The sequence below is a fragment of the Conger conger genome, chromosome 3 (assembly GCF_963514075.1).
Source record: "Conger conger chromosome 3, fConCon1.1, whole genome shotgun sequence".
Classification (NCBI taxonomy): domain Eukaryota; kingdom Metazoa; phylum Chordata; class Actinopteri; order Anguilliformes; family Congridae; genus Conger; species Conger conger.
Genome location: NC_083762.1, coordinates 30476128 through 30500943, shown reverse-complemented (window position 1 = coordinate 30500943; position 24816 = coordinate 30476128). Strand labels below are relative to the sequence as shown.

General features: G+C 38.0%; 1 protein-coding gene across 3 annotated transcripts in view; it reads right to left on the bottom strand.

Annotated features, from left to right (window-relative positions):
* LOC133124376 (protocadherin-9-like) overlaps window positions 1–24816 on the bottom strand; it is a 132841-nt gene that overhangs the window by 21270 nt on the left and 86755 nt on the right. Inside the window, exons 5-6 of one of the 3 annotated variants that reach the window (XM_061235526.1) lie at window positions 18386–18418; window positions 15261–15356 (exon numbers count right to left, since the gene is read on the bottom strand). In XM_061235526.1, coding sequence (XP_061091510.1) covers window positions 15261–15356; window positions 18386–18418 — 129 coding nt within the window. Of the gene's footprint in view, window positions 1–15260; window positions 15463–18385; window positions 18419–24816 lie in introns of all 3 variants that reach the window. The other 2 variants (XM_061235525.1, XM_061235527.1) reach the window with 2 other exon arrangements.

The window sequence follows — 24816 nt, the reverse complement described above, 5'->3', positions numbered from 1 at the left end:
GCAGCCTGTGAAAATGTATACAAAATGAACAAAAAAAACAACTGTTTTTTAATTTCCATAAAAAAATAAAATGATTTTATGTGATGTGCACAGAGGTGATGCTACCACATTAGATGCAACAGAGTAAAAAGGAGGCGGCTGCTAATTTAAGAAGCTTATTTAAATTTGTAATCTTGTTTTTCATGCATAACAATTAAAATTGGATACAACACATTCATTAGTAAATTCTAAGCTTTCCCTAGGTGTGCCTTATGGGTCAGTACAACAGTAAAGCTTATGTTTAGTTCTTAGAGACAGGCTTGGTATCTCAGTGGAAACTTGCTCTAATTATATATATTTAAAACTCACATAGCCTAATTATGTGTCAGATTCCAAAACCATTTATATCACCAACTGCATTATTTTGATTATTTGTAACTTTCTAAAGTTACAAGTGTTATGGTTGACACTGTTTTGTAGAGTGTATACATATGTTTGGATTTCAGGCTCACCAGATGTCCAGTGTAGTTTAATAAAAACTTGAATGTCACATTCAGTGCATTGCTGTACAGATTATGAATGCTATTTTCAATGAACAAATTTACAATAAGACAAGGCAGCATATTGACATTATTATATCACCAGCGCAGATTTGTGGATAAAAATGTAAAAAAGATTTGCACCATCTTTGCTATGATTATTTTTTTTGCACCAAATTCTAGAGACTCTTGTGTGTGAAAATCCCAGTAGATTATACATTTCTGAAATACTCAAACCACCCTGTCTGGCACCAACATTCCACGGTCAAAGTCACTTTGATCACATTCCTTCCCCATTCTGACATTTGGTCTGAAAAAAGCTGAACCTCTAGATCACGTCTGCATGCTTTTATGCATTTAGTTGCTACCACATTATTGGCTGTTTAAGTACTTGCATTAACAAGCTGGAGTAGAGGTCTACCTTATGAAGTGTTTACTCTGTACTCTGTGCTCTGCAGCAAACAAACAGCTGAAATAAAGCAGTCACTAAGTGGTTAAAGTACATACTTTCAGCTTTAATTTGAGGGTTTTTTAACCTTTTTTGTAAGGGTGAGGCTGGGCGGAGAGCCAGATGCGACCAAGGAAAACCCTCTAAAACGAACACGCGAACGGGGTCGTCACTAGATCCCAGGGAACAGCGGGAATGGGATATAAACACAGAACTGAACCAAATAAGGAAAAGAGAAAAGCCCCAAAAAACGGCTATAAGAAAACAAATCAACCCTTAAAAAAACAGGGCGAACCGCACCACTGGCTTAGGTGCTTCCAATGACTGTGGAACAAAATAAAATACAACCTAGCCGGGGAAAAAGGCTAGGCACGAAAATAAAAACCTCGAGACGCAGCTCGGGACCAAAACGCAAACCAAAAATACATACCAGGGGACAACGTCCCCCAACCTCCGACTCACACGAGTCAAAAAGAAAACCAAAACCTTAGAGGAAGGCGCCAGCGAACACAACACAGCTGAACGCCTTCCTTACCTTTTAATCTTTTAGTTTCTTAACCGTGAAACACACACCAGCACAGTACCTTAAGTCTCACAGAGTCTACCAAGTGCATTTACCGGCTTTGTGTCAGAGCGCACAGTGAACACAAAAGCATTGGTAGACTGCCGGCACTGGCCTTAAATACTCTTTCGGAGGGGGAAAAATCCTCTGCCAATAATGACAGCCAGGTGAAGCCAATGAGCACCAGCCCTCTGGTGGACACCATAGATATTACCTCACCATGACATTTTTATACAAAGCCATATCCATCCATAGACATCACCAGATGCTGGGTATCTTCCCTGGTGATATTGAAAATATAGAGGAAATTATTAATGGGCTTAGTGATTATTTTCTTAATGTAGGTCCAAATTTGGCAAAGGAAATTAACCCTCCTACAGATGCAGTCGGTGAGTGTATGTTTGTTTTATTCGATACATATTTATGGAACCAAGTATCCTACCTGGTTATGAAGCTACGACTAATGTTGAAGTTTTTCTTAATCCGTTCAGCCATTTTCAAGAAAACTATATTTTTGCCAGGACCAGTGGCGGCTGGTATAAATGGGCTAATGGAGCTAAGCCCACCCTATCTTTTTTAAAAGTTACCCATGGGTAGGTCTCCTTTGTTTTGTTATTCCATTGTTATGTCAATAAATGAATTGAAGCAGTTTAGTTTGAATTATGGTGAAACCAAGAACAACAGCACCATCTAATGGTCATAAGAAAAACATAAGGTATGACAATTAAACTGTATTTTAGCTAGTTTTTCTTAAATTTATTCAGCCTGTTACAGTAAAACATATACAAGTATAGACTATAGGTCTGAAGGTCTATGTGAGGCACGCCCCCTCATTTTGTTATCCATTGAAGGTGTGTGAGTAACTGTTAGTGGCAAATTAAGGAAATGGGGGCAGAAATATGAACAAGGTGGACTATATACGGGGGGCAGAAATATGTATACTTCACTAATTGTCTGTTTTATAAGATGTCTGTGGAGGAAAAACACGAAAAAAAGAGATTGGGGACCAAATGATGTGCAGCTTAGACAACAGGACAAACAACCTAAGTTTTGAACGAAAGGACTGGCTAGCTAACAGGGAACTTAGCTAGTAATTCGCTTTTCAGCTTCCCATGTTTGCTTTTTGGTCTAAACATTGCAAGGCATTACAGATTTGAAACATTTGTTGGAGAAAATGAGGACGATTTGGAAACTCATATTGAAAATAGCATCAATCTGTCAATGCTGGGTAAAGCTAACATAACGTTAGCCTGTCAGCTTGATGACGGTTTGCTCGCTAATTGTAACAACATACAGAGACATAATGAACTGAAGAAAAACACAATCTCTGTCAAGAATTGTGGATTGTATTATATTTCATATAGGACACAAGTTAGTTCTGTGGTGGGTAGGATCAAACTACCATGGCTGCGTTTCTCGAAGCCTTCCTAACACTATTTCGTTCATAAGTTATACCTTAAGCTGTACCTTAAGGTTTCAGGGTGTTTCCTAAGTTTAGCTAAGTATACCTTCTGCAAGTAGTACTTTTGTAAGGTTGGTGTGGACCACTCTTAGCTATACCTTATCGATGTTGTCAGCTCACTCCGCTAATGGCCACCACTGTTCCGACTCAAGCCTCTGAAATCAGCTGTTGCTAATGTTCGTCTCAATCTGTTAAGCAATGTGTACACTAATAATTCTACAGTTATAGTTGGATAATAATGTTACTAGAATAGCACATTAATGGGAGTGTTTTCATGCAAAGAATACATTTGTACATTATGATGGATGCATGCTGCACTTTATTGAACATGTAGCCTAATTGCCTTTGAAATGAATTCTGTGGTCCTTATAAGGTATTTTAGGGGCGTCAATTTATGCTAATTTTATATTTTGTGCACACGCTTTTTGTTGACGATGAATTGGTATTTATCAACATACACACGTGGATACGAAAAAAAAGCTGTGCCTACTCCTCTTTCATGAATTTGGCGCAATATTTTGTTTGTTTCCGATCACACGTACATTTTCACATGGATTTTCTAAAATATTGATAAATGAGGCTCACTGAGTTTACGTGACAAGCCACTAAGAGATAACTGACTGATTATTGCTATACATAAATGCACATGTTACTACAGCAAGCGACCCATAGCTACACAGCTGAAGCCACACTGGAACACTTTTGTTTTCTTTTTCACATAAACACTGCCACCTTGTCATTGGATGCACATCTGCCACTTAACAAATAAACAAAACAAACCATGTGGATGCCTATAACTAGGGTCACCAAACTGATTAAATAGTAGGGATGAACAAGTACGGCCTTATCCGTATCTGTCTCCATAGCTGTGTGCTTTTGAGTCCGCACTTGGGGCACGAAAGCACGGTAGTTTGGAAGACTTTGTTAATCACTGAGATGCACTTTGTAGTGTCATTTGACCTGTTACCTCCAACCTCTGACGTAACTATCTAACAAATCACATTTACGTTGCACTTAGTAAATAAACATCAGATAAACATCTGTACAGCTGAAATAGTCTGATAGCTATATGTAGCCTACAGTGAAATGTGTCTAGCTAATTAGTTCAGTTGCTTTTGCTTGTGTTCAAGAAGCGGTGTTCACAAAGCCAGGTCAGTGGGGGCAATGATAGCTGCCCAATATTAATTGCAGCTTGGGACAACTTTCAGTGAAAATCTAAATAAAGCTGTTATTGCCTTGTCTGTTTTCATTATTTCCGTGCTGTTTAGGAGCTGGGTGCTATTCACTTATTCTGGCAACTAGTACATTTTAAATAGATAGCACCATCTTTCCCAAAAGTTTGTAATCCCTGCTGGATTTTACAGCAGAGAACAAATTGAACTTTTGTTAGCTTTATTTTTGTATGTTATGGACAAGTTATATGCAGACTAGCTAGAAAGTTATTTATGGCACACAGGAATACATTTACAATTAGGATTACAAATATGAATATTAGCTAAAATAACTAGGTTACTCTGAAAGCAGCACTCCGGTGTACCCCCCAATATGGTCAGTGTTACAACAATAGCATAGGTCAGCTATAATGCCCTTTTAAAGAACAGTTATGCAGGTAATACTCTATTAAATCTTTATCTGCTTAAACTTAACATTCATTAAAAACGGAATCCATCTATATAAAACGATGCATGTACGTGCATGAACAATTTTACAAGGAACACTGTGCTGTATGAGCCTGCCCGTTCATATCAACCCCACTAACCGCATTGCCATCGAATTTCACATTTCAGGCTTGGAACGAAAAATAGCCCACAAGGGATTTTTTTTTTTCAATGAACATAAATGAGGGAGCTGTACTGTGTGTGCATACGTGTGTGTTTGTGTGACTGCATGCAAGGCTCAAGCTGAGGTAGACTAACGATCAGTGGCAGCTGCTGGCCATTTACCTGCCATTTACTCTGGCCAACAGATCTAATATATTACTTATTAGACAACAAAACAAAGTTCACTGTTACATTACATCATGGTCTGGGTAAATAACGCTATTTGCATTTAAAAATTGTCAACTGGCATCTGATATAACTGTGACTGGTTTTGTGAAGTACATTAAGGTTACATCAAGATATTAGCCAGCTCTCTTAATGTGTTGCAAGTTGCAAATGTTATGTGACGTCCTGAAATTGTTGTTTGTAAATGAACAACTCTCAATTAGCTATGATGTTTCCATATATCACCAGCACAAAATAGAGAAACTGGCTTTGTTGGCTAAATTGTGTGACATTTGTGTAATGTGTGGTCCAAGACGATTTCAACATTTAAAAACTTTTCTGAAACTGCGAATCGGCAGTTACAACACTGGTGTAAAAGAGAATTACGTATAAGGAATTGCAAATAAAAAAACACCTAATTTAAAACCTTTAATTTAACCAAGATACAATATACCCAAAACCGGACTTAGCCATCTGGCTAGCTTCTCTACTTTGAGCAGAACATAACCAACATACCAACATAGGCAACCATAGCAACATGCTGATACAGTAGCCACCTTAATGACTTTAAGCACCAGCAAAAAAAAAGATTTTTATTTTGAGGGCGAATTGGCCAAAAATATTAGCGACCCCTGCTTATAATTTAATCTTTGGTAAAAGACCAAGACTGTCCTATCGTTTTTGCAAGTTTGTATCAACATGCAGTTGCCTGCAGGCTAAGAAGAACAATAAATAACTGCCTGGCTAGCTTGCCATCTAGCTACAGAAATAATGTGACACACATCACGATGCATTTTAAAAACTTAAAATAACTGAACTGAACAGCATCGCTGGTTAACATTTACAAATCCACCCAGTTACAATGTTACCATTCGTCACAGATGTACCACCACTGCAGCCAATGTAAAAAATAAATAAATAAAGCAGGCCAGTTCTCAGATCCGGTTAATGATCCGGTACATGATAATGATTACTTGTACAACACAAAAAAGTAAATAATCGTTACAGGTCCTCATCTAAAATGAGTACTCAGTTCACCCCTATTACATAGGCTTCAGAATCGTAGTGCAATTGGCCAAACACTGCACAGGGAGGTTTTTTTTTTTTTTTTTATCGTAACCTACTCTCGGTTGTAGCCTAATCCCTACACTCGGTTTTGCAAACCAAAATGTATCAAAATTTACCTTTAATACACATAAAAACGTTAACCCCATCTGGATTGTTTGATTACATTTCTAAAACTGAGGCAAATCAAGCAAAAAGTGAAGGGGTCTGAATACTTTCTGAAGCCGCTGTATTTTCACCATGAAAAATGGCTTCATTTTTCTCCTAACAAGGTTTAGATGATTTCTATTACTTTCACATTACAGGGAAAATTGGACTAAATGGAGTCCTATTTATAATGTGGCACAGCGTCCCCTCTGTAAGATCCAATGAATTTAGCTTCCCTTTAATCACAGACAACCTATGCTATTTCTGCCTGGATTCAGCATGATTAAGCCAAATAAAAATTCATAGCATTTGATTAATCCTTTTCATTAGATGGAGTGGGAAAATTCCACAGAGTTTCTATCTACATGACCTACACACACTACGAAATATCAATATAAGTTTCATTCTAGGCATAGAAAAGATGGAATGAAAATGTAGGCAGAAATTAAGGTTTCAACCAGTTTTAAACTCCTCTCGCCATTAGTTCACTCTATGATGTGCTCATAATATAAGATGCTCACAGTATCTTTTCTGGCCTTCAAGTTGCAGCATCTGGCGGGATATTTCAGAAAGGTCTGCCAAACCTTTCCACATTTTGTGGAACAACTGTTTGTTGTGAAACTGGAAAGCCAATCGTAACTTCATCGCAGGGCACCCGTCCTGGAAATACATTTAAATGGCCATAGTCCTGTCCACTGACATCCGAATTTGGAATGAATGACTGAATAAATAAATAAACAAACAAACAAATAAATCAAAACGGCTAAGCCAAGTACATCATAGCCTAATCCATATCCGGTAGCCAAGCCCCAATAGTTATCCCTGTAGTCTGGGGTAAAAAAAAACAACTGAATGCACGCTGCTCTGCGTGGCTGTAAAAAACATCTGCCTTTGTATTATTTACCCTGGATGGTAGGTTAAATGTCACTTTACAAAAACATGAAACTGCTATGCATAAAAAGTGCTGTAATTGATAATTGATTGAGTCCAGAACCAGATCAAGAAAAAAAATTGTCTCCCAAAAATGATGGAGAGTACTGTATTTTGTCCTTTTATTCAAGAAACATGCTTCAATTTATGAGAACTAAACAGTCGTAAATAAACTGTACCTCTTTGGGACAGCAAAAAGGTCCACTTTATTTATTGTTGTGTTTCGTTCTGTTTAATATTACGTATATTAAATCTTGTGCATTTGATGCGTTAATCAAAGTCCAATTCAAATGTCTGACTACAATGAAATAAAACTGCATTTTTGCATGTCTTTTTCAACACTGAAATGACATGAGAACAAAAATAGAAAACAGACAACGTAATTCATTGAAGGAACAGTTATATAAAAAATACCCTCTCAGCAGATGAAATAGGCCAAGCCATCAGCTGCTTTGATGACAAATGGTACAAAAATAGAAAAAATAAAGCAAATTCCCTGATATAAAAAGTCTCAATAAAAAATATGCAAAAACAAAACACAAATATAGGGATCCTAAATATTCTGCGACACAGTGTGATAAAGTGAAATATTTGGATCACTGCCTGCCACTAAATCCCACTTGGCATTTAAATGCCTTGCCTTTGTGCAGGGGGAAATGACTGGCTTGACAACAAGTCTCGAAGGAGGTCTCCTTTGCTGTGCAGTATTCCTAGGTCAGTGTGGGAGTGAGCTGGTGAAATCTCATTCTAATTTCCATGCCTACTATGGGATGACTTCCAACCAAATGTCCTTGCTGGAAGGCCCCTCATTGTGTGATGAATGGTCTTACTTGTATTTGTTTGCTAACAGTGTTTGTACTTTTGTACTTGTGTTTTTTATGACTATTGCAATCACCCACTCTACTCGTATTGAATAAATATAAAGGAAATGAAAAGATGAGTACAGTAATACAAAAACTGCAGTTTAGCATCCAATTCCTTGCTGCTGGGCTTCTGGTTGGTGCTGCCGATGAGATTGATTTAATTTAATGTTTCAGAATGAACATGATTTCCAAAGAATCAAAAAGTGTGTTATTGTGTTATAAACACCTGAAACAGTTTTAAGGAGTGGATTGATATATATGTATAAACGATAATGAAATTCAAGGGTCTTGGAGAACGTAGCCAAATGCAGAAAAAATGTTTTTGTCCCAAATATTATGGAGCTCAATGTACAGATCAGAAAAAGATATGATCTTGAGACAATATATTGGAGGGCAGTTACAAGTTTATGAACACCAATATACTGCTCCATGAACAGATGGATCAGTAATCAGTAATCAGTAAATAATCACCTCATCTAGATGGAAATGAGAAGAATGGCATTTACAGGGATAACTTGGAAATAAAAGCTTTTAGATAATTATTTTGCAATTTCGCACCAGCCCTATCTTGTACATGGCATTAAGAGTCCATTGGTAAGCAAACAGTGTACATAAATTGCAATGCCTTCGACATCAACAAGAAGTGACATTGCAGTTGATGGGGTGAGATGAGGCTTAACATGGCAAAATGCTTTCTATCTAAACACTGTGATTAGATCCAATCACACAGCACAAATAACTTGTCAGTCCTACATGCCCATCGGCTTCATGGCTGTCAAAATTGCCAAGACATTCATTCGTATGTTTTAGAGGCATTCTGGTAGCATTGACCTAATACTAAGATTAAACAACATGTTTGATTTCAAAGACAAGTTTTGGCATGAATGTCAGCACTCCCTGGTGTTTTGAGCTTTTCTCAAGCCCTTCAGCTCAATTGGTTGATTATTATTATTATCATTTTTATTAACCTGAACAATAGCATTAAGAAATAAATATGTATATACTGCAATTAATCAGTATAACTAACAACTGAAAAGTACAATATTCAAATCAAATAAGGAAAACATGAAGAAAGTGTGGGTTTAATTAATATTAACTTTGCTATGGCAAATCTTAATTAATTTGTTCTTAAAAAAAAGAACATTTATCTCAAATTGCCTATGTGTGACTCATTTTATTTAAGCTTCATAAAGCAGGAGAAGAGCAAACATTTTCACACAGTAACCGGAAGACTGAAAAAATATTATTTTATGCAATTTAATTTTTTGGACGCCACTTATCGCGTAATAATGGGGTTGTACTGTATTACCAGTTTTTTAAAAAATAGTTAAATTGCCTCGACAATAAGGAGTGTCTTTATTGTCCACTGGCTCGGGGCCAATACAAGCTGAGTTTGGGCCAGTTGATTGATGTTGTACTTGCCCAATCGGGTTCACTTATCATGCTGTGCTGCGTCCTTTGCCACACAGGTTAATATGCCCCACAATAATAACAGCAATTTAGCCGAAAACCTGTCATTCATAAATTCATTTTGACGTTCTGACCCCACAGAGTTGTACCGAAGTCATTTTGAGCAAGACCAAGTCAAGCCTCATGTGAGGTTCCAGCAACCTCCCCTCTGTAAGCCACCAGAGGGAGACTTAGTCTCCATCTCATCCCTGGGACTCAAGTTAGTTAAATCATTGGTGTCACCCTGTGGCCCAGGGGTAATTACTGTCAACTCAGTACCCATACAGCTTGATTTTGAATCCTGGCCTGGGAGGGGTTCCTAACATCCTACAGGGCAAGTCAAAGTGAAGTCTCAAGTCTTTTTTTTTTATTCATTTACATGCTTTCTGAAATGTAATTATTAGATTTTAATGTGTTAAGGGTGAAGAGTTGAATAATCATTGAATAGAAGATAATGGGCTTTAAATCAAGTACACTAGCAAAATGTATTAATTTATCAACATTAAAATCATCAGTTAATTGAAATGTATTATTTGTCATTCCTTGCAAGTAGTCAATAGGGCAGTTGCTTTCACAACCTGTACAAATGCCTTCTGCTGCAGTCAATGTTAGCTTTATAATGGTAGACCTAGGGTAGTACCCTGAAATTATTTTGAACACTAGCTATAGCAAATAAGTCTAAAGTTTTTGTTTGTTTTTTACCAAACATTTATTGAGCCGAATTTTGCTGTTTGGCCATGGACACAAATTTTTATTAGATTGTTTTTTATTAGAAATTTTAACTCAACTAAACCAATTCATAACTCACTGCTCATGTTAGCTAATATGACTTATTCATACTCTTTAAATTTTTTGTAGTGCTTAAGTAGAAAGACAATTTATTTAAGAATGACATTGGTTAGACAGCTACTTACTATTTAGATAGCTACTGTAGTTTGCAGTCGTTTGTTCAGCTTCTGCGGCAACTGCTTGATAGCGTTAGCTAGCTCAGTCAAATCAGTCTGGGAAATATAAATGCTAACCTCACTTGATTTTACAGGAGATGTCTCATGAAGTTTAATGAAATGCATCCTCCATCGGAGATCTTCATACGTGTCTTGCATACGACCATTTTTTTGTTTCATATACAAACATGGTCACTCTGGGTATATCCTTCGTGAACATATGCACAACATTCATGCATGCACATGCGTAGGGTTACCATGATGACAATTTAACTAGCAGCACTCATAAAGCTTTGTGATTAACAAGGACAAGAATAGCCCAGTAAAAGAATATCACAAAAATATAGAAAATCCTAGTGGTTAAGGTACATGAGTAAAAGAAGATTGTCCCCACAGGGAAATTTGCTTTGGACATACATAGAAAGCAGCTGTTAACAATAACAGCAAATAGCCTAGGCTACAGGCCAACACAATATACAACACAACAAACAGCAGTGAATGGTAAATCATAATGCAGTCACCACTATCATAGTTTACACTGTAGTTAGAAATGTCAAACTACCCCAGTTGGTTTGATGTCACAGTTCCCTAGTCAGTTATTTGGTTTGATTGGCATGGGAATGAATGCACCTGGGGAATTTATAATGTCTTCATGAATTGAAATTATGAATAGAGCACATTCATTTGGTCTGCACAAACTTTTAGTGCTTGTCTGATCAGATTTTGTTCAAAAATGTGATGTACTGAAATGGGGAGTAATATCCCAATTATTTCTTTATATAGTTTTTAAAAGATGGTTGATATTTTTAATATGAGCTCAGGACAATGAGTTTTCCATACCACGCCATGATGCCATCGTCGAAAATGCTTGTGAGAATGCCACAATAGAAGAGTAGCATGATCTTTTGCTCAATATCAAAGACTGATTTAAGATAGTTCAAGCATGGAAATGAACCCAAGCATACCTGAAAATGGGTAAAAACATGGTCAAAAATCACACTAAAACGATTACCAATCTCATGAACACTACAGAAGACAACTCTAGTACAGAAGTGTACATAAGAAGTAGTCTCCTTGCAAAGGGAGGTATACAATATTTGTGATACATTTTTGGGAAATAAATGCATCAGTTCATGTGTTTAAGGAGGAGAAAATAGGACTTAGAAATAAACAGAAGGAAACTATACCTGAGGAGGGTGTAGATGGATGGGAGGAGGTTAAAGAGGCATTATTTCAGTAGAGTAGGGAAGAATAAAGATTAGAGGAAGGAAATACATCCTAGTGTGAGAACTGTTAGCTAGTAATGTTTATCATAAACCCTCGCAACCATGTAACTCATTTTAAAACCAATCCGGGAATTCAGCTGATGGAGTCATCACTGTGTTGCACACCTGGGTAGTCTGAATTATTATTTCAGCAACTCATTGTTGCTTTGTTCTTCATGGCACAATAAAGTATATTCAACCAATTAATCACATTTGCATCTTAGGTTGGTTCATTAGAATAGTTAATTAGAACAATATACTTAAAGTATATCTTATATATTGTGAAGTCAGAATATAAAGACTATTTTCACTTTTGTATGACCTATGCACTGCATTTCATCTATCTGCACCAAAAATATACATTGTCATATTGATATAGGAAATAGCAGTAACATCCTGCTGGCTGCATACCACAAAGAAGCATGTGCTATTTTTACATTGCATTATCATTTTGTGAAGTGCAAATGATCTTAATGAAATGCAAATGTAAGTCAGGCGATTCTGAAAGTTAAGCAGTTGGTCACATTGACACTCCTATTTAAGCAATGGAAACCACTAACAGCACAGCTTCCGCGCCTATTGCCATGGAAACATTTAAGATAAAGATGGATAAGCATTTGGTACCAAGGTAGATGCAACATCATTTCAGGCTCTCCTTTTAGCGCTTGCCCAGGCATTCAACATTTCAATTTGCGCAATCAAAATATAGGAATGACTAGCTCTAACTAGCTATGCTTGCAATGAATAAAGTTGTCCTTAAATTTCTCTCAAAATTAATACAAAATAAAATGTTGCCAAAAACAAAATCTAGAAATGCACTTGTTAATGAGGAAAAAAAACAAAACGTCTTTGTCACATTTAAGAAAAACCTGGCTTAAATTAAGTCTTCAGATTGTGCATTCTACAAAAGCAATAGTTGTATCTGTCCTTTCAGTGGCAGCATAGTCATTGTGATTGCTCTTCATGTGAGACAGCACAGAGAAGTTGTTATTCTGTTGCCACTGGTTGTTTGTGCATACTGCATCCCAGTTGGGATTTAAAACACGGTGTGTCTGGGGTCATCATTAAGAGCATTGTTAATGCTCTAGCAATTCTTTACAACACACTCACAGCTAGATTATCCACTATTACTGAATATCCTGAATGTAATGCATTTTCCACACTAATAAAGTCGCTGTCGTCAGTTGTACAAGGTGCTAGGTATGTTCAACCCAGACTTACTGCTGCATGAAAGCCAAGTGTTTGTCAATATGTGAAAATAATATTAGATGCTGGCAAACTTCCATGTACAGTGAGCTCCGGAATTATTGGCACCCTTGGTAGAAATGAAGAAAAAAGGCTGCATAATAAATAACACAAATAATAATATATATGTTGTGTTCAAACATAGAGGACAACTATTTACTTTTATTTCAATACATTTACTTTCATTTTCCAATGTTTTTTTATCTTTATTATTTCTTGGCAATACAATTTTACTTAATCTACTATCTACTTAAGTCTAAAGGAAGTCATTTGTGTCATTCCATCACTTCCTGTTTCACTAGACATCGTTAAACATACCACTTAGCACTGTCAGGGAAATAATTTTTAAAATCTAAAAACGTATGGAATGGTTGCAAACTTGCCAGGAAGAGGATGCAAGTGCACTTTGTCCCCAAGGACAGTGAGGAAGGCAGCTATAAAGAACCCAAGGATCACAGTTTAAGAATTGCAGAAATTGGTTGCACCTTGGGGTCATCAACTCTCAAAACTCTTTGGAAGGGTGGCACGAAGATGGCGCTTGCTGAGCACAACAAACAAACAAGCATCTGTAATTTGGAATTATGACAGGAAGAAAGTGCTACTACCATTAATTGAAGATTTTTGCCACATACACCATCGACATGTTTGGCAGTAAAATAAGAATGACTAGCACCTCATGCCTATTGTCAAATATGGTGGTGGGTCATTGATGTTTTGGAGATGTTTTTCCGCCAGTAAAACTGTCCAGGGGAACTATTTAAGATCAATGGTACAATAATTTCAAGAAAGTACCAGGATATTTTGGCATGAAATCTGGATCTCGGAGACTTAGTCATAAATGTGGAGCAGGACAATGACTCCAAACATACATCAAATTCCACACAGAAATGGTTAAGTGAAAACAACATCCATATTCTGCAATAGTCATCTCAGTTGCCATGGGTATTTGCAGAAAGTAATGAACTAGGGGTGGCAAAACTTTTTGGGATTTTATTTTCCTTTGAAAAATTGTTAATTTCTTTGAATCATTAATAAAGTACACTACTTAAATAACTATTATTTGTTAGTTTACAGTATTTGTGTGCTCATCATAAATATTTCTGGAGCCCACTGTAAGCTTTTAGATGATAATTGCATAGTTCACACATGAGGCCAGTACCAAGGGCTGCATAAATTAAGATGAAATTACATTTGAGCACACATACACAAACACTTTGCAGAAAGTGCCCAATGAACATACTCAAGATCAAATGTGATTATTCCTGATCTGGGGTACTCACATTTCTTTGTGGTAGAAAAATGACACTGCATGGCACTTTGACAGAAAGCTGCATGATACTGCATGGCACATGACAGTGTATATTTACTTTGTGTATAGATTGTGCACAACAGAGCAGCTAAATTGCACAAAATGTTTGTGCACTGCTGCTGCTTCAACTTAGCTAATATGAAGAATATTTAACATCATACAATATGTGTATTAATATTATTGTCAATGTAGTTAAATTGAAGAATAATTGTGGAATCAACAAAACCATGTATACTACTGAATGAAGCTCTAAGCTTCAGAGACCATGTGAAATGCTTCTGGAGAGGGAAAACCAATGTATTGGGTGTTGATATGACAGCCATTCAGCAAAAAGGCCATGCAGCTTCCGTATGATCATATAATGTTATTTAATTTTTAAGGAAAGTGGACAGGTCACCCTCCTTTTGCTTTATTCAGACAGAGAGAAGACAGAAAGAGAAGCAGATCAAGATGGGATCACAACTCAGAAGGTGCCATGTTAGGGGATTGAGCTACTAACTGCAGACTACTAACTGCTGTATGTGCACACTTCTAGGCACATATATTTATACACTTTGAGCAGGCGCACCATCCAGATTAATTATGTAACAGATTTTGTACCTATTTATGGCAATTTTCACAGTACCCATGCCCAAGCAGGCACGACCTGATCCTACAAACTACAGATGACAATAGTCTCTTTTTACTTTAAAAGTTTGTGATGAGTGACAGGTTGTTTCTTCATGCAAAATATATTTGGGGTTTAAAATTCAATGAAGCTGCTTTACTTTAGGGGTTTAGTAGTAAAGTCATTTTTTACCCTTAGGACAGGGGGAGTATACAGAATGTTAAGACTACACAAGGTTTAAACATAAACTGTGAGACACAAGGAAGTAGCAGAATAGTGAAAGACAACATGTTAACTACATTACAGTTCTGCAAAGAAAAGCATATAAAACCCTCACTGGCAACTCTTTGGCATGGCCTTTGTAAGTGCTGTTTCAGGCAGTAAGGCAAGAGTATCATGAGATCTTTTGTGATAGGACCTGTGATTAGTATGGATGGATGGCAGGGGGAAAAGGAAGTTACCGGAGTTGGGGTCTGAGTTTCCGTCAGCTTCGGTTCTCATGTCAGTGGTGGCTTGCGTGCAGAATTCATCCTGTTGCTGCACCAGGGAGAGAGGGTGTGAGAGAGGAACTCTGGGGCAGGAAGGCTCATGGTCCCCCAGCCCACTGTCACTGCAGCTTTCCTGGGAGCCATCTGGCAGGTGAAAGGTCACGTGCCGCTGCGACTACAACAAAAAACCCAGAATACAATACGCAACCATTAGGAATCTAGTTTTAAGAATGTGATGCCTGTACTCCACACTACATACACTCACTGAGCACTTTATTAGGAACACTATACTCATGCTCGGTAGGGCCTCCTTTTGCTCTCAAAACAGCCTCAAAGATTCCTTTGAGATTCTGTTCCATGTTGATATAATTGCATTATGCAATTTCTGCAAATCTGTCAGCTGCACATTCCAGCTACCACATCCCAAAGGTGTTCTACTGGATTCAGATCCAGTGACTGGGAAGGCTACTGAAGAACATTGAACTCATTGTCATGTTCATGAAAACAGTTTCAGGTGACTTTTGCTTTGTGACAAGGTGCACTATCATGCTGGAAGTAGCCATTCAAAGATGGGTACCATGAAGGCATAGTCAAATAGGCTGTGGCATTCAAACGATGATTGATTGGTATTAACAGGCCAAGTGTGCCAAGAAAACATTCCGCACACCATTATACCACCACCACCAGCCTGGACTGTTGACACAAGGCAGGTTGGGTCCATGGATTCATGCTCTTGGCACCAAATTCTGACCCATCTGTATGCCTCAGTAGAAATCGAGATTCATCAGATCAGGCTAGATTTTTCCAGTCTTCAACTGTCCAGTTTTGGTGAGCCTGTGCCCACTGCAGCCTCAGCTTTCTGTTCTTGGCTGACAGAAGTGGAACCTGAAGTGGTCTTCTGCTGTTGTAGCCCATCCGCTTCAAGGTTCAACGTCTTCTGCATTCTGAGATGCTTTTTCAATTGTACAGGGAGGTTATTGGAGTTACTGTAGTTTTTCTGTAAGCTTGCAACAGTCTGGCCATGCTCCATTGACCTCTCTTATCAACAAGGCATTTCCGTCTGCAGATCTGCCACTCAATGGATGTTGTTTGTGTTTCGCACCATTCTGAGTAACCGCTAGAGACTATTGTGCGTGAAAATCGCAGAAATCAGCAGTTACAGAAACACTTGAACACTGGCACTTACAATGATGCCACGGTTGAAACCATTCTGATGGTTGATGTGAATATTGACTGAAGCTCCTGTCCCGTATCTGCCAGATTTTATTTATTGCACTGCTGCCACATGATTGCTGATAAGATAATCACATGAATAAGTAGGTGTACAGGTGTTCCTAATAAAGTGCTTGATAAGTGTATACTCGTTATTTCACAAAATCCTGATTCATCAAAAGAAAGAAGAAACGTACGTAGACCCCTAAGTTCCAATAAGTTGTACACACAAGATCTGTATTTTATGAAGTTATTAAAGTTGCTGTCACTAGGCTACTGTACTGACTTATGGTAGCTACCGTATATAGTATATTCGTTAGTTAGCAACAACCCAGTCATATAAACTTGTATAGCATCATACCAAGATTTACAATGATGAAGTGAAAACTGACCGCAAACAAAGAGTTAGCGATGCTAGCGTTAGTAAATAGAGGTAACAGAGCTGACATTGGGCCAGAATCAGCCGAGATCCGGCCGGCCTTGCTATCTAGTCATGAGGCTGAAATAGATGCGGGAATGAATGTTGATTACACTGCCGGTGATTATCTGTCATGATTCTGTGCAAGTTATACTGCGGAGAGTGACAGTGAGCCAGAAATACAGAATCCAAGCAAATAAAGTAATCTTTTGACTTTTCGATAAATGGTTCAATGTACAGCTGTTCTAGCAAGCCACGTAATACTATGAACGAATATTTTTGACCGTTAGGACAAGGGGAATATACAGAATGTTAAGACTACACAAGGGTTAAATGAAATTCAAGTAGCTTTATTGGCATGACAAAATTGTGGTAGTGCTTCATCGAGGAACATTGGTACTCTCAGGTGGTTGGTCCTCTTGCTGCGGCTCCAAGGCTGCAGATAACCCCTACTTGTCTGTCATGTTACATTACTAATCACAGCTAGATTAAACCCAAGAGAACCTACTCGTCTTGGACTAACCAATGTGAATGGGTGGGTATCACGTTCCAAAAAATAAAGAAGCAAATGCTGTTACTTTCTTTTCCTAACTAGCTAGGCCTAAAATGAAGAGAAAGTATCTGAGCGCCATACAGTTTTACTGATATTGCCACAGAAGTTAAGCTCATTTTAACAATTCCTGCAACTGTGGCTTAGGCGGAGAGATCATTTTCAGAAACTAATCAAGGCTAGGCTCTCACCTACCTTCGAAGCTCCACGTGTCTAAACTGTCGGGATTGTCAGAAGGCTACAGTCGGCTACCGAAAACAGGTGAACGAAACAGGCTACTAGTATAGACAAGCAGCAAGGCAGGAGGACAGTGCTACAATTTATAATTCGCCATATTTTATTGCTTTGCAGCCCATTTAAGTTGGCTAATAACCAGACATTCGTTGAGGGTATACAGTATTTGGCCCCTGTACTTCAGAAATAATTCCGGCACCCCTATTATTAATTATTGAGATTGGTTTATGAATACCTCTGAAATGTATATTTTCTTGCCAGGCACAACTTCAGTCTGTGTGAGAATGTGTCATGCACCTTTTTTTAAAGAGAGAAATTCAATCAACATCCTCTCCTGTCATTCTACTCCCAGGTGGTTTCAAAGCACCCAAGTGAGTAGATGTGTATTTTGTGCAACAGAGATGCAATCAGACAGTGGATGTCTATATTTAAATTTTATTGATTTGTTTTACTTTCTTTTCTCTTCAGGCACCATGGTCCAAACCCCTTGTCCTTCTCCAGAGATCCCCTTGGATGGTAGTACCATGCAAGAATCTTAATTTCATATTTCATAATAATGTATTATTCCATTTTCCTTTCATAAGAATAATTATTTTGTCATTTTTGAATGCTATGGGAGGCAGGGAAAGAAAACAGAGGTATCAGGTCTGGTACCGACTTCAAGAGCTATGAAGAAAATAGCATGGTTTTGGAGATGTAATCCCAGAGTGGATGGACCTGTACAGAGAAGACCAAGGACAGTACTACAGTCTGTCTTCCAAGATTTCAGCTGAGCACAGCTTTTTACACTTTTAAATATCATTGTATGTCCTTATAGGTACAGCTGTTTTACTGTATTTTTTACAAGACATTTTCTCACAGCATTCCATGGCAGCCAGTCGCCGTTGGTGTGTGAGTGTGTGTATTATTGGGAGAATGAGAAGCATCAGTTGTACAGTGCTTTGGATGAAGGCGGTATATAAATGCCAACTATTTGTGCTAATCAGAATCAGAAGTGTACACAGAATAAATAAATAAATCTTAGATGTTATGTAAAATGCTTCTATAGCTTTCTCAGTACTGAAAAGGAAAAGCACAGTAGCCCTTAACACTTGAAGCATAACTGGATAATATTATACACTAAAATGCATTTGCCAGCAGTCAATATGATGCGACTCGCTGCACAGTTACAGTACACATTTCATGGTTACAATATGATAATTCTCAAGTTGCATTTCATAGTTCAATAAAATGGTAGATGTATTGCTAATGGTTTATACTTGGTTTCAATTATTGTATAATGGGAAGTGCATGATATTTAAGGAAATAATGGTTGTAAAAACGCTATTCATTTCAGGCTCCATAATTCATTTCATGGGTAGTAGTGTAACAATTATTTATGTATGAGCTAATCATCTGGAAAATAGGAATTAGACCCTTTCCCAGTGTTTGGTTGGCAGGAGGCTTGTGTAAGTTTCTAATCACAGCCTGAATGCCAGGGGAGAAGCATTGGAGAAAACAGAAAGACTATTTTGCTCCCTCTAGACTTACATCAGCTTGTAATCAACTACAATGCACATAGAAACCTACCTACCACCATTTGCACTCTGCAGGGAGAACATAAAACATACTGTACATGCAGGGAGAACATAAAATCATGGGATAAGAGCAAGTTTGTAAATACAATGTGGCTTTCTTCAATGTCATGTACACTTGGTTTTTTATAGCTTAAGAATAAGAATTGTAAAAACAGCTCCAGAACCCCATATATGGGAGAATTTTAGTTTTAATGCCTTGCAGGGCTGCCAGCCACAGTCAGTATTGGGACTAGTCCAGATTTAATACATAGCCTGTGGGGCTCATCCATACACTAGAACAGTGCCTTATGACCAATTTTGGGGTACTTACATATATTGGCCAAGTGATACCTAAATGCATACACTGCAGCTATACATTTTGAAGGCCAGTACATTTTTTGAAATAAAAAAGGGTGCCATTATGGCAGTCACAGAGACACTTTGGCTGTGTCCAAAATGGCTCACTTTTCACAAACAAGTAAACTAGATTGGCCGTCAGCCATCTTGTTCTAGATCAAAAATCAAATTTTACTCACATTTTGAGGGCACTAGAAAGTAAACCATAAAATCTAGTGAACAACCGTGGTCTATTTCTTACAGTTTCAGCTGCAGAGTTCACACCTAAACCAAAACCAAACACTGTTTTTTAGCTGAACTTTAGTATGATAAAAAGCCTCAATGTATTACCCTTTCTAAGGATGCAACTTATTTGTCTGAGGAGAAGTATTCAGGGGTTTAACAGTGTTGCTGGACCTAATAAATTGAAAAGGGTTGATGTCATTATAAGGTGTGAGGAATTACAGTCATACATTATGCATATCACATTATCTGCTGCAGCGATCAAGTAAAACAGAGCGTGTTTTAATATTGCACAGCGCCACTCCTGCCAAGGGGTTTCAGCTCCCCTTAAGAATAGTCTCAAAGAAAATCAAACAACATGCTGTGATGCCCAAGAACATTAATGTTTGGTCATTTGTATGCATTCACCAGAGACTGTTAATGTTGCAAGAATCTATTCAGTGAGTTCAGTGTTGCTGCCATCAGAAAGGATACATTATCTATTTTGACCTCATTTTTTCTCAGGGATGGAATAAGATATTCATGTTTCATGGGCAATTTATTTATTTTTATATTGTAAAAAAATACTAAATAATAATATTTTCTAGTAATCAGTAATTAGTCATGTTTCTCTCTGTTTCAAATGCCCCATCACAAGGGCCTGGCATTTTCATGTTTTTTAAACATACAATTCTACAGTTCTGTACAATAACAAGAGGAAATCACAGGATTTTCTGAAGCCACTTGTTGAGAAATAAACACATTGTGGTACCTTAATCATTTTAAGTAATCCTTAATTCACTCCAAGAGCCCCAAATCTTATCTGAGAATGGTTAGTGCAGATGAAAACTTTTGTTCTCAGTTACTCAGAGACCAGCTACAGCACTGCAGCTCATTGAATTGCGCTTAAATTGGAGAAACTCTAGTCTAGGGACAGTGGTTAGAGGGAAGAAGAAAGGCAAACATTAAGTCATGTCTTTAATTTGCCATATGACAGACCCCAAGGCTTTCTGGAAGAAGATATTGTGGTCTGATGAGACAGAAATTGAGCTCTTCAGGCTGACTATAAGCTATATAACTGTACAATCCAAACACAGCCCATCACCCAGGAAACATAATTGATGCTATCAAGCATAGTGGTGGGAGCATCATGCCACGCTGTTGCTTTTCAGGGTTAGGAAGGGCAAGGGAAAGGTGGATGGAGTCAAATACAGGCAAATACTTGAAGACACACTGTTTCCAAAAAATCCCAAAGCACATGGCAAACAACTACAACGGAATGGCTTAAAAAGAAGATCAGTATTCAGGAATAGTTCAGCCAAAGCCCAGTTTTAACCCTTTGAGACCATGGGTGAATAGATTTTTTCCACTATTCTCAGTTTCTTGTAGATTAAAAATGTTTATCTAATTGATATGTCTTCATGCAATCCCTAATTTTTTCACAAGACCTGTCCCGATCAGAACATTTCAAGCAAAGGTCTGGATATGATATGGTTTAGTTGGTGGCCATTATATGAAAAAAGAAAAGAAAATGACATACTAAAAAATATGTTCACTTGAGTATCTTCAAAATCAAAAGTGCCACTTCAGATATAGACATCATCCTACATGACAAGAATAGGAGAATAGGTTGTATAGAGTAACCGCAACATACAGTAATGTCATTAGGACATGCTATTGCATCATGATATAGAAATATCAGCAGATTACCTGGCAGAAATATGCAGAACTGAAATAGTTTTCTTGTTTTGATGATATTGTAAACAATTAAACAAGCAACACATAACTATGTACAGCTTCCAGACTTTGCTCTTGCCATTACTCTGACTCTGATACAAGTTCACCTACACTGATCACCCGATATGGAAGTAAGTATGCAAATGACAGCATCTTAACCTAATTTTCATTGTTTGGAGCACAAAGCCAAAAGAACAGAAATTGTACCACTGTCCAAATACTTGGACTGCACTGCATGCCACTGTTCTTACAGGTAAGGTTCTGGTGACCAGTAAAATAATGGCCACTTTCTGTTTTATGGTTGTTGGTTTGTACTGTGATGTATTGTATTTTATGCCGCATGACTGTTTATGCTTTCAAAATCGATTTTCATTTCCATTTCAGTGGGATTCACCGGGATGAAGGATACAAACAAGAATAAAGAAGGACAAATTTTATTTCTTAAGCATTTGCTTACTTCATACATTCATAATTGTGCTTGATGTGCACATTGAGTTTAATCAATTTTGCTGATAGGTGTAAATATCAAAGCACAATTAGAAGAAGTATTTCACCAGTAAGCTGGGCTACCATGCTTCCTAAGCCATACAGTTTTATTGATTTATTTATTAATCCTGGTGAGTAAACCTCTCTAAGACAAGGTCTTGCTAAAGAGACAATTCCCTGGAATAATTGGGAGGCAACAGATATAATAAGGCCTTAGGGGTTATGTTTCCACCCAACACCAACTGTTGCCTCAGAATACAATTGGGGCTAAACCTTACTTTCATTCAGACATGAGAGTGATATACAGGCACTAAAAAGAGAAACCAGAAATAAATAAGCAAAAACTGACCATGCAAAATTGCTGACACATATAAACATATAACTATCTATAGATAGTAAAATAAGGGCAGCAAAGAAAGATTCATTCATCGAGGGGGAGTGTATTTAGGCGATCTAAAAAGGTGATGAATGGTTGCCACTTTTTGAAAAACCTGCAGACTGCGCCTCAAGTTTTAAGAAGTAAAGTAGATCTTGGAGCCATAGAGAAATAGAAGGAAGGGCTGGGGATTTCCACAACAGTAAGATTTAGTTTTTGTGGGTAAGATCACAGGGCGAGTTATGACACCTATCATATTTGTTCTCAAACCTGGATATGTCACAGACAATTAGGACTTAGAGAGATAACTTTCAAAAACTTTCAAAGAGACTCAGATGTGTGCAAGATGTTGTATATATTCTGTAAGTTGCCTCATCCCACCAATCCTCTTTGAGCTCAGGAACACATTCCTGTTCGAAGGCTGTACTAGATTTCTTTATAGCCTGGTCATCAAAAGATGGAAGGAGAGTGTGATATATCAGGGAGATAGGAGCTTTCTAGTGAAGCTCATATGCAAGTAACTTTCCAGGGTTGCTTTCGGGGTAGGGAGGGAAATCCAGGAAAGATAGCTGAGACACAGGGCCATATTTTCCGGTCGGTGTCTACTCTGTTGCAAACGATCCAGATGCCTCTGGTAATTTTGGGACTCTAGATGTGTTTCTACTCTAAATAGGTTTTCCTCCGATATAGTTAGCTAGCTAGCTAACTGTCACTTCAGATTTCAGTCGCTGCTGCTAGTCAGATGCATGTCTTATTAAGGTCAGAAGAGTCATGATGTTAGAGTACAAGTGCGTCTCAAATTACCGGATTTCATGTTCTTGCATTGTAAGCAGTGTTGGTGTAATTAAGCTCTTAAGAACACAAGCCCGCTTACAACTTCAGTTCTGAATTTCGAACAAAGGCTGGAGGAGGCAGAAATATGTGACTGGGTATTAAGAAGTAGTCTACTGGGTGCTGTAATTTAAATGGATGGTTCACAAAAGCACAAGTAGCACAAAAGTAAAAAAAAAAAAAAGACAAGTAAAACGCTTTTAACAAACATACCAACATTATCAATATTAGGTTTGTTGGGAACACTTATTGTTGATAACAATTAATCAATTGCTGTTATGCGATTTCATTGCAAGATGTGTTGCTTCAGGGTAGGGTAAACACCCATAGAAACCAATGAAGACATCAGAACCAGGAAGATTTTTTTTTTTTACTCAACAGAGTAAAAAAGCAATGTCTGGTCACATGCCTTTATTTTATTTTTTTATTTATCAGGGACAGTGCACATGAATCAAAATTTTCAGTTTCCACATCTGTAAATGTGCCAGAGTTGGCTAATGAGCTCATTTTCATCTGTTGTCCCTAACCTGCATGTCTTTGGACTGTAGGAGGAAAGCCACGCAGACACGGGAAGAACATGCAAACTCCACACAGAAAGTCACGGGAGGGGCTCGAATCCAGGACCTTCTTGTTGTGAGGCAACAGTGCTACCCACTGAGCCACCATGCCTAATCATGCAACAAGGTAAGCGCAGTTACATCAAAGCCAACCCTCCTTTCCCACAGGTGATAAAAGCCAAATAAAAGTTTTCATGTGGCTGAGATTGACAACGGTACATTTATGCATGTGGGAAAACATTCCCAAATTGCAAATAACATTTGATGCTGAGAAAAGTATTTTTGGACCACATCAAACAAAGTTGATTCGTTAAAACTAACATATGCGATCTCCTATACTTTTCATGTTATTTCATGGATGTTTCTTTGAGAAAATGTTTTCTTCAACAGAGCTGTCCAATTGGAACTTATGTGGCGTATTGGGACTCACACTGTCACTATGAGAGGATTGCAGCCTACCAGTATAGGCCAGGGGGGTTTGTATGGAAAAGCAGCAGTCAGTAGTATTCCAGGCCCTTGGGAATAGGCTGGATAGGGATGCCACATGGTAAAACATGGACAAATATATGCTCACTCCTTGACCTGAATCTCTATCCATCGGGTCAGAGGTTTCAGGCCCTTTTCTGTCGCTTTTACTAAATCTACAATCACTGGTCAATGAGGTCAGTATCTCTTTCCTCTCTTTTTCCCTTATAATCAGTAATGAAATGTACAGTATGTGCTGGGACATCAAGATCTTGGGCGTGAAGTCACTGGTGCCTGGGCAGGGAGAGGGATGGGCTCAGCACCCTGGGAGTAATCAGCAGGAATTTATACCTAGAGATGGGTGCTTACCAGCACGGAGGGTAGTAATTGGTGGGTACATTCTAATTGTCAATAAAGACGGATGTGTCATGAAGTTTCTTTAGAGTTCTCTTCAACTGCCCTTGAGAAGCTCTCCGTGTGTACACTGGTAAATAAATTGTCACTAATTGGACCTGCTGTGGCCATCTGATGTCTTGGGGTTACTGAGTT